Source organism: Mustela erminea, chromosome 15 (assembly GCF_009829155.1).
Source record: "Mustela erminea isolate mMusErm1 chromosome 15, mMusErm1.Pri, whole genome shotgun sequence".
NCBI classification, from domain to species: domain Eukaryota; kingdom Metazoa; phylum Chordata; class Mammalia; order Carnivora; family Mustelidae; genus Mustela; species Mustela erminea.
Window position 1 is genome coordinate 84,362,113 of NC_045628.1, and position 15,258 is coordinate 84,377,370.

Here is a 15,258-nt window from a genome sequence, read left to right on the forward strand (position 1 = left end):
ATTAGGATAAATGTACTAAGTCAGTCACAAATTACACAAATGTAATTCCATTTACATGAGGTAAATAAAGTCAATTCATAGCACAGTAAGTAGAATGGTGGTTGCCAGGTGTTGGGGGCAGGACCTAGAGAGCTGTTCAATGGGTAAAATTGCAGTTTGAGAAGATACAGAGTTCTGGGATGAAATAGTTGAGAGGGATTAAGAGTAAACTTATCATTATGAGCATTGACTAATGTATAGGACTGTACATCTGAAATTAATATAACCTTAATGACACTGGAATTAAAAATGAACAGAATTAGTATATGACCTAACACTTACACACACACACACACACACACACACACACTCACACAGAGTTCTGAAGACTGGTTATAAAACAATGTTAATGCACATAACATTACCAAACCAAGAAGTCTTATGTACCATAATAAAGATGGCAAATTTTATGTTTGTGTTTTTTACCACAATTAAAATAATTAAGGGCCCTCTGCCATGTGATATACTCTTAACACATATACAGTAAATATCAAAACTTTCAGACCATACTTGGCAGAGACTAGGTACCATATTGAAGGAAGGAAGAAATAAACAAAATTTTGTCTTTGGGAGATGAAATTTAATTGGGAAGGTGGGCAAAAATACATAAATATATAATTTTTTAAATAAAAGTAATATGAGCAAAGTTCTAATATTACACCAAATGCAGAGAGAAAACAAATTACAAGAAAACAGTAAGAGTTATTGAGTAAGAATAATTGGGATCAGCCTGAGGACTATGATTATCTTGAAGGCAGAAAGAGAATCTAGTAATATATAGAAATGGTGAAACAATAGCCTTACTGGAGAAATATACTGAATATAACAACTTTTGAGGGAAATAATCAGAATGTACATTAAATTTTTTTATAAAAATTAAACCTATTTGGTAAGGCACAAAATATTACCTTTCGCGTTCCATTTGCCTTAGATGATCATTTTTTATAGCTTCAATCACTAAGTTAGTATGTGGGTCATCCTGGGAAAATAAAATTGGAAAAAAAAAAGATCAATTCAGAAGTAAATACCAAGAACTTGGATTTCTAATCAACCTCACCACTAAGCAGTTACATAAAATGGAAAGTAAATTAATCTTTCTAAGCTATTTTCCCTTGCATAAAGCAGAACTTTTCTTCTCATTTCTGATTATCGATTGCATTCTCCTTGAACAAACAGATTCTGAGCAACTGATAAAAGGTCAGACTGGATAGAATAGGACCAAGTACACAGAAGCTGTGTGACATAAACTCTAAACTCAAATATAAATACTTTAATGATCATCAAATTCCTTAGTAATCAATATCTCTACTCTCCCCTAAGAATACAGATAATTTTTTGGTAAGATATTTTTTCTCAATATGAAAATAATATATAGTAGTTAATGTTTACTTAGCACTTACAATGTTACAGGTACTCTTGTAAGCATTTTATATGCCTCATTTAATCCTCACAACCCTATAAGGTAGGTTAGTATAATTAGCCTTATATTATGTAAAGAAGCTGAGGCATAAGAAGAGTAAGTTCTGAGTGATGGATAAGGATAAGGACTTCTTTTCATTTTTGATCTACTTAGTACACACAGTTTTAGTTTCCTCTGTTCAACAATGACTGAAAAAAAAAAAAAGTTAAAAAAAGGCTTTAGTGGTTCCTTTGTCAAGATATTATTCTTAAAGAATGGCATATAATCTTATATTTTGTAAGATTTTCTCTTTTTTCACTAAAATTGTAAAGTCATTCTTTAATCATAGTCTCTAGCCCTATTTCAACAGAGTCACAATGTCAACCTAATTTAAATAGCAAATAAAACTGGTAAAAGCACATTAATTAAATTTAATTAATCAAAACATATTAATATAGGGCTAGAAGAAACCTAAAAGGTCACTCATTCCAACTTCTTCATTTCTAGAAACAGAAAAGCACAGATAACTGGTAGCTGGCTCAACAGCAGTCTTCTTATACTCACACTTGGTGAAATATATTTATCATCTTCATCAATTTCTAACGGAACAGCAATCAATTTTTGGAATGCCTTCTTCATTTTGTCTCGATCTCCAACAGCAAAGTAACTAAGAATTAGGTTGAAGCCTGCCTTCAGATTTGGTGCCATACTCATGATGTGCTCAAATGAATTAATGGCATCTGAATACTGACCAGTTTTTATAAATGTAACACCAATGTTCTGCATGATTTTAATCCTAAAGAAATACAAACATAGATAAGCTTTAAAAGTCTCAATTCTGGTTCCACAGATAGGTTCTTTCTTTCCTTTCTCATTTTTTATTGCTATGTTAAAGCTTTATTGAGGTTTAACCTACATATCATAAAATTCACTTGCTTTTAGTATACAGTTCAGTAAGCACTGCTAATATCTCCACAGCTGTGAAACTATAAACACATTTCTATTTTAAGTCACCTCCGCTACCCTAAAAAGAAAATCTGCACCCATTAGCAGTCACTTCCCATTCTCATCTCCTGCCCTACGCAATCATTAACCTACTTTCTGTCTCTCTAGATTTGTTTCTTCTAGACATTGCATAAAAATAGTCATATATAATATTTTATATCTGGATTCTTTCAATTACCATAATCTTTTGGGGGGTCCTCCATACTATAGCATATATCAGTACTCCATTCCTTTTATATTTCCAAATATTATTCCACAGTATGAATATACCATATTTTATTTATTCATTGCCTATTTGACAGACATTGGATTGATTCCACTTTGGGGCTATTATGAATAATGCTATGAACATTCACACACAATCCTTTGTGATAGCATGTTTTAATTTCTCTTGGGTATATACCTGAGAGTGGAATTACTGGCCCACTGGTAAATTTGTGTTTAACTTTTTAAAAAACTGCCATATTATTTTCCAAACTGGCTGTACCATTTTATATGCCTAGGGTATGAGGTTTCCAATTTTTCTACAGGCTCTTCAATAATTATTTTCAGTCATTTGATTATAGCCATTATAATAGATGTGATCCCATCTTATTTCTAACCACTCCTCAACATAATACTGTTTCAACTAAATTCACTTATTCATAACTCCCTAATCAGATCACAAATACTGTTATTTCTTTGGCTCATCCCAATTTTCCCTTTGTCTGGAATGTAACCCTTTCTGCCTTCATCACGTAGATAACCTATTGCAAGTACACCTCCTTCACAAAGCCTTTCTTGACCATTCTTGTTCTTAAAAATCAGTCCCTCGATTTAGTTACTATAGCACCTCTTGATTACTTGACATAAACTATCTAATATTATTATCTTTTTCTACAGTGCTCAAAGTTTTGGAGTTACCTGAGTTAAAAGTGCCTAAGAGCATTGTGTCCTAGAAGCTAGATATTTCCCAATAATAATGATATATTACTAAAAAACAAATAATCACTAAAGGTGGCATTCACAAGTAAACTGGCTTTCACAGAGGAATTATACTAAGCCCAAGGAAAATTATAATCAGTAAATATCCTGGAAATCATCTATGGTATCAAGGTCACTACAAGACCATAAGGTAATTTGCTGTTTCTGCTCCTGAAATATTGTATGAATAGAAAATATTCCAGCTTCCTCCTCCTCTCCCCTCTTCTAAGATTCAAATGCAATCCCTTCCTGAACTATTTCATTCTCAATCTACAGCAAGAATATAAGGTGGTCTTAATTTCTAGCCTATAGGAATTAAGGTATTCTGTAGTCTGTTATGTTCTAGAGGACTGCTGTTTTGATTTTATGTTGGCAGTAACTTATATTTGCCGTTAATGGCCTGCTAGGTTATCCCTTATACATGCCAATTAGTTTTGTCTTATTTTAATTGATTACATATTTTGTCTCTAACCTTTAACTAGTCATTATATAAATGTGTGTAAGTAGTCAATAGGGGAACACACCAAAATGCTACTGATACAACATAAATCTAAACACCTAACATGTACAAACACCTAAAAACATCCAACCCACTGGTGACAGGTCAGAAGAGTTATCTTGTTTCTGAAAAACAACACTTAAATTTCACCAAGTTATCCCTATGTAAACTTACCTCATTTCTTTATGGACGCTTGGAATTTGATCTAGTGCCATTCGGTAGAATTTAATGGCTTTGGAATAATTTCTTTGCTTTAAATAAATATTGCCCATATTCACTTTCAATCTTCCTAATAAAAAAATAATGAATATATAATATTCTATTTTCTTCACTTCTTCTGTATTTTAAATGTCCTTACTTCATATTCTTTGATGCTTTTCTCAAGTTAGGAAGCTTCAGACACTAACTAAAATCTCACTTGTAAAGAGTTATACTATTTTCCTGTATCTACACACTAATCTCCCATAAGGAAATGGAACTAAAGATAGATGGAAATGTGAAGCCTGAAGATATGGCTAGAAAACAAGTGATTTACATTATAAAACTGGAATTGTGCTTTTCTTAAAAAAAATGAATTTAAAAATTAGATTCAATAATGCTACACATATTTTAATATATTAAAGGAAATGAAATTCTGATAAACTTTAACACTACTACCAAAAAATTACACAATATAAATGATATATATATAAACTGTAGTCTCTTGGGAATAAATTTACAAGGAAAAGCAATTTTTTAAAAGATTTTATTTACTTGAGAGAGAGAGAGGGTGAGTAAGAGAGAGCATGAAAGAGGGGGAGGGGCAAGGAAAAGAGAGAAAGAGACTCCCCATTTGAACAGGGAGTCCTAAATCAGGCTCAATCCCAGGACCCTGGGATCATGACCTGAGCGAAAGATAGCTGCTTAACCAATTGAGCCACCCACGCGCCCTTTGGGAAAGCATGTTTGATGGGATTGCAATGGTTCATTCTACTTGTGATGACAGAATATAATTTTTGTTTACTGTTAGGCAATATACGTTATACCAGACAATACATTTTTTGTTTACTCTTAGGCAATATACCTCACACCAACAAATGTTTCTTCATTTGTATTTATGTGGGTTTTCATATAAAACAGTATCTTTAAGCAGGACACTTCCATATAAACACAAATTTGTTTAGAGCATAGATTATTTGAAGAAAACAAGGGGAAAAGTAAATTAACACTACAAAACTACTATACTCAGTCTGCCTGGCTGGCTCAGTCAGAAAAGCATGCAACTCTTGATTTTGGGAGACTGTTGATCTTGGGATCATGAGTTTGAGACCCACACTGGTTGTAGAGATTACTTAAATACATAAACTTTAGAAAAAAATAGAAGAATTATACTTACTGGGAAAATTGACTACATATACCCACCTGCATTGCTAAACATCTTATTTTTCACTATAACTTGATATGTGTTTAGTGCTTCAGCATACATTTCATTAGCTGAATATTGACTAGCCAAGTTGAAAAGAACCTAAGGAATAAACATTGCAAAAACACATGTAATGACCATTATAAGCCCATTTTATCTATACTCTTTTCAGAGATTAAGATCCTATAACAAAGCTAGATGCCTTTCTCAAGATACCCAACCAACTAGGAAGTGAAGCATGCACAGAAATATCTCGCATTCAAAATGAAGCTGAAAATTGAGACAAGTATAGCTATCCTCTATACGGCACCTTAATTTCATAAGTATTCTTTCTAATTTAGGTGGTATTTGCCATCCATTAATCTCAGAAAGAGCTACAAAGAATAAACTTGTATTGTTAATGTTGCTGGTAATAAAAGGAGAAGGTAAGATAGGGAGTCAAATTTTCTTTGTAAATAAAAATTAAACCTTATGTGGAAATAAAGATTCATTTGTGTACTTCTTTACATGCAAAACTGTAAAAAGTATTTCTCTGTATGCAACATTATAATTTAAGTCACTAAGTTATAGAAATTTACCTTCCTACAGATAAAAAAAAAATCACTAGAAATTATTCCCTAAAGATTCTATGGAAGTTAAAGATACTAGCTACTAAGAATAAACATCTAAAAATTCCTATTCAAAGTTTCAAATGCCCTTTTTTCCCATTTGTATGGCAGATGAACACTTTTCCCATTAAAAATATACCCTTTTAAAACACCAGTATAAACATCTAGTGTCTTTTTAGAATTAAAAAAAGTTCTGTAAGAAATTAGCTTTTGGTTTTTTTCACTACCCTCACAGAACATTGTATTATTTACCTAGTTGGAAGTTCTTAAAAATCACAAACAAAAAGTCCACATTAGAATTTCATTAAAGTAACCACACTAAAAACAGAGCATAAATATTAGCAATCTTCCAGAAATAGAGTCATTGGGTGGTGGGTTTGTGGGTATTTCTTAAGTTATTAAAAACTAATTAAATTAAAAAAAGTCTCTGCACAGAACAAAGAGTGCCTCATGAACTTCATAAAGATGTCTATTAATTGAATTCTGAGCACCTAAGGTCCAATAAGATTTATAATAGCTAACTGAATTTAAATAAAATAAAAATAAAATAAAGTCTTCGTAAAAATTAAATAAAAAACAACAACGGAAAATAAGAAAAAAGAAAAAAACTTTCAGAATCTACAAATCCTAGCCAAAATAATTTTACTCAACAGGTATTTTATACTTACTGAGTATGTTAAATCCAAATTGATATTTTCTGGAGTTGTAACTTGTTCTCGTTGTCTCACCAAGACTCTCTCTTTTCTTCCTGCATCTTTTGCCTTTTCTAAGGCCTGAAATCAAGTTCTTACTTTGTAAATTCCTTTAAGCATTCATTATGAGCATTTTATGCTTTTGAAAGATATTTGCATATGAAGCTTGGTTGGATTCCTTATACTTCCTTGGATTCCCAGTATGCCCTCCTATACTCTTACAATAAACTCCCCTTGAAAACAAAAGAACCCAGAGTATTTGTTTAAAGTGGAACTTACCATCATAAAATTGCCACGGGTTCTCCCCACTGCTCCCCAGAAAGAGGAAGTATGAGTGATAAAATGGAGAGTATATTAGCCCCAAGTCAAGTTTCTTTATCATCATACCTGCTATCACCATTTAGATTTGACTCTACGTATTTTCTTTTTTTTTCCATCCAATCCTGAATCTTTGGGTATATTAATTCCAAATTATATGATAAAAATTTAGATGGATTTGTTTGGTTTCTGGGATGCTCAAAACACAGAAAAATCAAAAGATAACTGCTATCCACTATTATAACAAATGCTTATTACTTAGTGTGGCTCCTATATCCCACTCAGAATGCCAAGACCCTTTTCCTGATTTCCACCAAGAGACTAACTACAGGCAGATTAATTTAACATAGGATTTTTTTTTTTTTAGAGCTAGATAAAAAAAGCACCAGTTCTGTGAGCAATATAAGTAGCTCTTATACTGAACAATTCTAATGATATTCATTAATGTGATAACTAAGTCTTAGAAAGTACACTTATATGGTACGACAAAGTAATGAGGACAAAGCAAATAAAGAAAAAATATTTAATTAATTTATTAAGATTCTATTTATTTATTTATTTGAGAGAATGAAAGATCACAGAGTGAGAGGGAGAAGCAGACTTGCCACTGAGTGGAGAGCCCTATGCAGGGCTCAATACCAGGACTCTGAGATCATGACCTGAGCTGAAAGCAGACGCTTACCCTACTGAGCCACCCAGGTGCCCCAAAAATATTTAATTAAAAAAAGAGAAGCAGAGGGATGCCTGAATGGCTCAGATGGTTAAGTGTCTGCTCAGGTCACGATCTTGGGGTCCAGAAAGGAGTCCCGCAAAGGGCACCTTGCTCAGCAGGGAGCCTGTTTCTCCTTCTTCCTGCCACTCCTTCTCCTTATGCTCTCTCTCTCTCTCTGACAAATAAATTAATAAAATCTTTTTTTTAAAAAAAGGCACGAAAAACCAGAGTTGGGGGTACCAAAAAGCAAACTATGATTTTGCAATTTACTTAGAAAAGAGTATTTTAGGGTAGTGAGGTTTAAATAAGAAAGCAACACTTAGTACTGCATGTGGACCGTGGTAGCTATGCCTTTCAGCAGGCTTTGAGTCTAATTCAATAGGCCACCAAGGCTGCAAAATTTAACCAACCATTCCACCAGAATTTGTTTTCCTATTGTATTGACCAATGTGAAAAATTACAAAATCAGTCAACTGTTTTGACCTGAGGATTTTTATGAAGCAGCTGCCCATTGTTTTTAAAAAATTGCTTTAGTGAAAACTCTAAGGCCTGTCAACAGCAAAAAACAAACAAACAAACAAACAAACAAACAAACAAAAAACCTATGTGTATTATTCAGGTATCCCTTACTTTTTAAAGTTCATAAAACGCCACTCTGCTTTAACAAAAGACCTACATTACCACCTATTTCTTGCTAACTCAAAGAAATATGAAGAAGATTTCTGCTTTTACAAAAAAAAAAGGCAAGAAGTGAAATAGTGTGTAACCTCTATTTTGTAGCAAACCCTTCCAGAGGCAGCCCACATCTCCAGTAGCGACAGCAGCCTCACCACATTCAGCATCTCAGCATCAAGCCATCAGAGCTCTGGACTGCCTGTGAGCATCTGTGCTTTATTTTGATTTTCTTTGTGTATCCACTAGCAAGATGTGTCCCAAGACATCAGAAAAGCCTAAGAGAGGTTAGTTTTTGGGTCTAGGAATGCTCAAAGATTTTTCAATATAAATTCATGGTAATTGTTTGATGCTATTTGCTTATGAAAGATTTTGCTCTACTTCTGGATAGCAGGGAAAATCTGTACATTTGCTTTTTATTTGTGCACATACATATGACATATAGTTCACCATCTTGAATCCTAGAAGTTTATGAACTTACCAATTTTAAGTCTCCACAGCTGTTGGCAATACAGCTTTCTTCTACCAATTCATTTACTTTCTTCTCTAATTGTCTAATCTTTTCTTCTGGACTATTAAAGAAAAAGCAGAGGTACTGATTCATTCAAGCACAAATAATATATATTAAAATTTAATTTACCTGTAACATTGTCCATTATGTGCTTTTATAGAAACAGGTTGCAGATAAGACAAATGTATAAATGGCATTAAAGAGCAAATGCAGTACTGTTTTTAATAATTATATAATTAATAGTAAAAATGACATCTTTGGTTAATAAAACTAAATAATTACTTGGCACAAGTGTAATTTAATACTGAGCCAAATGCTTTACCCTAATTATGTCATTTAATCCTCCCAATAACATCTGATATAAGTACTACTGTTATTATCATTTTACTGATAGAGAAATTGGTTTAGAAAGTTAATTTTTAAGCCCAAGATCACACAGCCAGTTAAGTTATAGTGCCAGGATTTAAACCCAAGTAAGGTAATTCGAGGACCCGTGCTTTACATTATGATGCCCAAAAGAAAGCAGATCCTTTCTTAGACCCTATGACAAATGAAAACTTTACTTTATGGTGAAGAAAACTGAAGACCCCATAAAAGAGATGAAAATTATTATTACTTATTATGAGATGGGTACTCTAGAGAGTATTTCCAACAATGGGAAGAAGTTAAAAAATCCTGATTTAATTAGTGGCAAACACAGTACTCCCAAATCAGTCACATTTCAAAAATAACATTAATGTCATTTTGCTACCACTTTATTCCAGCAAAGTATCACAATGCTCTGAATGTACATCAGTGCCTAAATAAAATTTTACTATGAATATTTGAGAATACACAGTAGTTCTTTCAGTTTTCTAGAAATGGACTTATAAAAAATACAGGAATAAATTCAATAGTATAGCTTTGTCTATAGAATCATGTTTTTTGGTAGAATCTGACTAAAATTTAGTCAGGTGGGATACAAATTTTATTGATTTACTAAAAATTTGCAAATTTCTTACTGAGCAATGAGCATAATAAATGCCATCTTATAAAGGTTACAACAAAGTACAGAATTCTATTTTATAGTCCAAAACACCCTAATAAATATCTTCAGATATTACTTACAGATAATTATTAAACCTAAAACATGAATACAAAATTTTAAAGTTATAAACGTTATAAAGACATTATAATTACCCTATCCCTATCAAATGCCAGGAAAATGAACTCTATATGCAGACACTGTTAGACACCTACCCACCACACAGGAACCTGCCACCATCTTTTCTCCTCGCATACAGATCTAAACTAGTCAAGAGTCTCATTCTCTTGCCAAACGTGTGGTTCAGTCATGAACATATGATGCACTTCTGGCCAGTGAGAAATTAAGACAGGTTTGCTTAGGGTAGAGGCTTCCTGGGAAGATTTTGTTTGCTCTATGAAAGGGACCCAAAACTGGGAACTTTCTGGCTCTAGGATTTATTAACTACATGGAGATTTTGAACTCTCAGGGCTCTTTTGGCATGATAGGATGGCAAGCTCTTAAGAAAAGCCAAGAGAGCCACAGAGAAGCTGAACCAGGGATGATGTTATTGAGCAGTTAAATTAACCAACCCCAGAAGTGCCTTTCCACCAGACTTCTTATTAAATAAGATAATAAATGTTCTTATCGTGTGTGTTTTCCTCATGTTGGCAGCTGAAAGGGTTCTAATGACCTGGTATTTAAATAAAGTAACATACTTTTATTAGCAATGTGTTGTCATTAACTAGGACACAGAGAAAATAGATTTTCTGTAGAGGTTTATTAGTGAAAAAGAGAAATTATGTAATTTATACAATAGCCCAAATAGTGGCTTTAAGAACTACAATTTTTAAATCTCTATTATACAGAAGAAAAATAGTGTTTAATAACAAGAGGCTCTGTAAACAGCTTGGGTTCAAACTCAGTCCTGCCACTTATTAGAGATGCTAAGAGAAGACGGCTGTGTTTACTTTCTCCCTAAATGAACTAATGATAAAAACATCTCAGTCTTCATTTATATATAGCCCTTGCACAGCAGCACACAGTGAATACTCCATAAACACTGGCTTATGTTACTACTTGTAAAATGTTTCCATCAATGGTACTTAGATCCCAGTAAGTACCTATACCTGAATTTTTACCACAGCTCTTGGCTACTCTTTAGCTGCTAGCAAAAAACTAAGTTAATGCTCTAAAAAATTAAATTTCTCAATATTGATACGACTCTTCCTGTATGTTCTCTTAATTTTTTCATTGAAATATGCTTTTAAAATAAGTATATCCTATTCCGTTTTCAACTCCATTTGGTCTCTAAGAGAATCAATATTAGCATTTATAAACATTAGACTTATCTTCACAAAAATATTAAAATAAAACTGCATAGAACACACAAGGCTGTTTTTCTTAGACTTGGTTCTTTTTCCTATTTCAAAACCAGAGATGATGTTTTGATTACTATTCTGTTGACATGAACTTTTATTTTTGAGGATACATGATTAATTTTTTTAAAAACTTCTTTAAAAAATATTTTTATTTATTTATTTGACAGACAGAGAGACAATGAGAGGGATAACACAAACAAGGGGAGTGTGAGAGGGAGAAGCGGCTTCCCATTGAGCAGGGAGTCCAATGTGGGGCTCTATCCCAGGACTCTGGGATCATGCCCTGAGCCAAAGGCAGACGCATAACTGACTGAGCTACCCAGGCACCCCCAAAAGCTCTTTCAATTAATCACCCAGTGCTCATCATGACAAGTATACTCCTTCTCATCACCTACTTCCCCTATCCCCCATCTACCTCCACTCTGGTAACCATCAGTTTGTTTTTCATAGTTAAGACTCTCTTTCCCTATTTGCCTCTTTTTTTTCCTTTGCTCATTTGTTTCTTAAATTTCACATAGGAATGAAATCAGCTGGTATTTGTCTTTCTCTGACTTATTTCACTTAGCATTATCTCCATCCATGTCCTTGCAAATGCCAAGGTTTCATTTTTTTACGGCTGAATAACATTCCACCAAATATATATATACGCCACATCTTCTTTTTCCATTCCTTTATCTATGAACACCTAGGCTGCTTTCATAATTTGGCTATTATAAATAATGTTACTATAAACACAGGGGTGCACATACCACTTTTAACTTGTATTTTTTTTTATTCCTTGGGTAAATATTTAGTGGTGCTATTGCTAGACTGAACAGTAGCTCCATTTTTAACTTTTTGAGGAAACTCCATACTGTTTTCCATAGTGGCTGCACCAGTTTCAATTCAAACCAACAGTGCATGAGAGCTCCCCTTTATCCACATCCTAGCCACCACCTGTTGATTCTTGTGTTGTTGACTTTAGCCATTCTGACAGGAGTGAGGGATTAGCTCACTATAGTTTTGATTTGCATTTCCCTGATAGTAACTGATGATGAGCATCATCTCATATGTCTGTTGGCTGTCTAGATGTCTTCTTTGGAGAAATGTCTGCTCATGTCTTTTGTCCATTTTTTAACTGGATTTGTTTTTTGGGTGTTGAGTTTTATAAGTGCTCTCTCTCTCTCTCTCTCTCTCTCTCTCTCTCTAGGATACTAACCTTTAACTGGATAGGTAATTTGCAAATATCTTCTCCCCTTCCATAGCTTGCCTTTTAGTTTTATTGGTTGTTTCCTTTGCTATGCAGAAAGATTTTTAGTTTGATGTAGTCCCAATATTTTATCTTTGGTTTTACTTCCCTTGTCTCAGGAGACATATCTAGAAAATGTTGCTATGGCTGATGTCCAAGAAATTACTGCCTGTGTTCTTTCCTAAGATTTTTATGGTTTCAGGTCTTGCATTTAGGTCTTTAATCCATTTTGAGCTTATTTTTGTGTATGGTGTAAGAAAGTACCCCAATTTCATTCTTCTGCACATGGCTGGCTGTTCAGTTTTCTCAATACCATTTGTTGAAGAGACCATCTTTTTCCCATCGGATATTCTTTCCTGTGTTGTCCAAGATTAACTGACCATATAGTTGCAGTTTATTTCTGGATATTCTATTCTGTTCCGTTGAACTTTGTATCCATTTTTGTGCCAGAACCATACTGTTTTGTTTACTACAGTTCTGTAATATAACCTGAAGTCTGGAATTGTGATGCCTCCTTTGCTTTTCTTTACCAAGACTGCTTTGGCTATTTGGGCTCTTTTGTGTATCTACACAAACTCTGGGATTGTTTGTTTTAGTTCTGTGAAAAAGGCTATTGGTATTTTGATAGGGATTGCATTAAACATGTAGATTGTCTGGGTAACAGACATTTTAACAATTTATTTGTTCTTCCAACCCATGAGCATGGAATGTCTTTTCATTTCTTTGTGTTGTCTTCAACTTCTTTCATCAATATTTTATAGTTTTCAGAGTAAAACTCTTCACCACTTTGGTTAGATTTATTCCTAGGTATCTTATTATATTTGGTGCAGTTATATCTGGAACTGTTTTTTTTTTTTTAATTTCGCTTCCTGCTACTTCATTATTGGCATATAAAAATGCGACAGATTTCTGTAGTTTGATTTTGTATCTGAAACTTCCCTGAATTTATCAGTTCTAGCAGTTTTTCGGCAAAGTCTTCTTGATTTTCTATATATGGTATCATGTCATCTGTAAATAATGAAAGTTTTAATTCCTTGCCCATTTGGATACATTTTATATTTTTTTGGTGCCTGATTTCCGTGGCCAGGACTTTCAGTACTATGTTGACTAAAAGTGGTGAGTGGATTTCCCTATCTTGTTCCTGACCTTTAGGGGAAAAGGTCTTATTTTCCCGCTTAGGATATGTGTTGGGGGGTGTCTCATATATGTTGAGGTATGTTGCCTCTAAACTTACTTCGTTGGTTTTTATTATGAATGGATGTTGTACTTTGTCAAATGCTTTTCCTGCGTCTATTAAAATGATCCTGTGGTTATCTTTCTTCTTAATGATGTGATGTATCACATTGATAGATTTGCCAAATCTATCAAACCACTTTTGGAACCCAGGAATAAATCCCACTTAATCATGGTGAACAATTTTTAAAATTTATGTTGGGTCCTGTTTCCTAGTATTTTGTTGAAGATTTTAGTATCTATGTTCATCAGAGATATTGGTCTGTAGTTCTCAGTTTTTGGTATCTTTATCTGGTTTTGGTATCAGGGTGATGCTGGTCTCATAGAAGGAATTGGAAAGTAATCCTTCCCTTTCTATTTTTTGGAATAGTTTGAGAAAAATGGGTCTTAACTTTTCTTTAAATGTTTGGTAGAATGTGTATTCTGCTGTTTTAGGATGGAATGTTCTAAATCTATCTGTGAAACCCATCTGTTCCAGTGTGTCACGCAAAGTTATTGTTTCTTTTGTCAATTTTCTATTTAGATGATCTATCCAATGATGTAAGTGGGGCATTACAGTCCATTACAGTTATTGTATTATTAGCAATTATTTCCTTTATGTTTGTTATTGTTTCATGCATTTGGGTGCTCTCATGTTGGGTGCAGAAATGTTTATAATTGTCATATCTCCTTGTTGGATTGTCTCCTCAATTATTATATAGTGTCCTTCTTTGTCTCTTGTTACAGTCTTTGTTTTAAAGTCTAGTTTTTGTGATGTAAGTATTACTACTCTGGCTTTATTTGACATCCCTTTGCATAATAAATGTTTCTCCATCCCCTCACTTTCAATCTGCAGGTGGCTTTAGGTCTAAAATAAGTCTCTTGTTGGTAGCGTATAGATGGGTTTTGTTGGTTTTTGTTTTTTTTTTTTTTAAGATTTTATTTATTTGACAGACAGAGATCACAAGTAGGCAGAGAGGCAGGCAGAGAGAGGGAGGGAGGCAGGCTCCCCACTGAGCAGAGAGCCCATGACCTGAGCCGAAGGCAGAGGCTTAACCCACTGAGCCACCCAGGCCCCTCTGGGCTATTCTTTAATCCATTTTGTTACCCTGTGTCGTTTGATTGGAATGTTTAGTCCATTTACATGAAAAGTAATTATTGATAGCTATGTATTTATTGCTATTTTATTACTTGTTTTGTAGTTGTTTCTGAAGATTTTTCTCTGATCCTTTTTTTTTTGTCTTTCTCTGTTTTATAGTTTTCTTTTGATATATTTGGATTTCTTTCTCTTTATTCTTTCCATATTTATTATTTTTGGTTTGCAGTCACCATTAGGTTTGTATGTAGCATCTTCTGCATATAGCCATCTATATTAAGTTGATGGCTGTTTGAGTTTGAACCCATTCTTCACTCCTGTTATCCCCTCACTTTAGGTATATGATGTCATATTTTACATCCTTTTGAGTTCCTTGACTGGTTTTTAAATAAAATATTTTTACTGCTTTTGTGTTTCCTACTTTCTCACAGTCACTTTTGGTCTTCTCTTTTCACTCAGAGAATCCCCTTTAAACATTTCTTGCAGGGCTGGTTTAGTGGTAATGAGCTCCTTTAGT

The 15,258-nt window shown here is 33.6% G+C and overlaps 1 protein-coding gene across 5 annotated transcripts in view; it reads right to left on the bottom strand.

Annotated features, from left to right (window-relative positions):
- Positions 1-15,258, bottom strand: part of IFT88 (intraflagellar transport 88) — a 151,878-nt gene that overhangs the window by 108,684 nt on the left and 27,936 nt on the right. For all 5 annotated transcript variants that reach the window (XM_032314579.1, XM_032314581.1, XM_032314580.1 and 2 more), the window contains 6 exons: positions 8,791-8,881; positions 6,584-6,688; positions 5,307-5,409; positions 4,080-4,194; positions 2,003-2,234; positions 948-1,018 (listed from right to left, as the gene is read on the bottom strand). In XM_032314579.1, the coding sequence (XP_032170470.1) occupies positions 948-1,018; positions 2,003-2,234; positions 4,080-4,194; positions 5,307-5,409; positions 6,584-6,688; positions 8,791-8,881 (717 nt within the window). The remainder of the gene's footprint in view (positions 1-947; positions 1,019-2,002; positions 2,235-4,079; positions 4,195-5,306; positions 5,410-6,583; positions 6,689-8,790; positions 8,882-15,258) is intronic.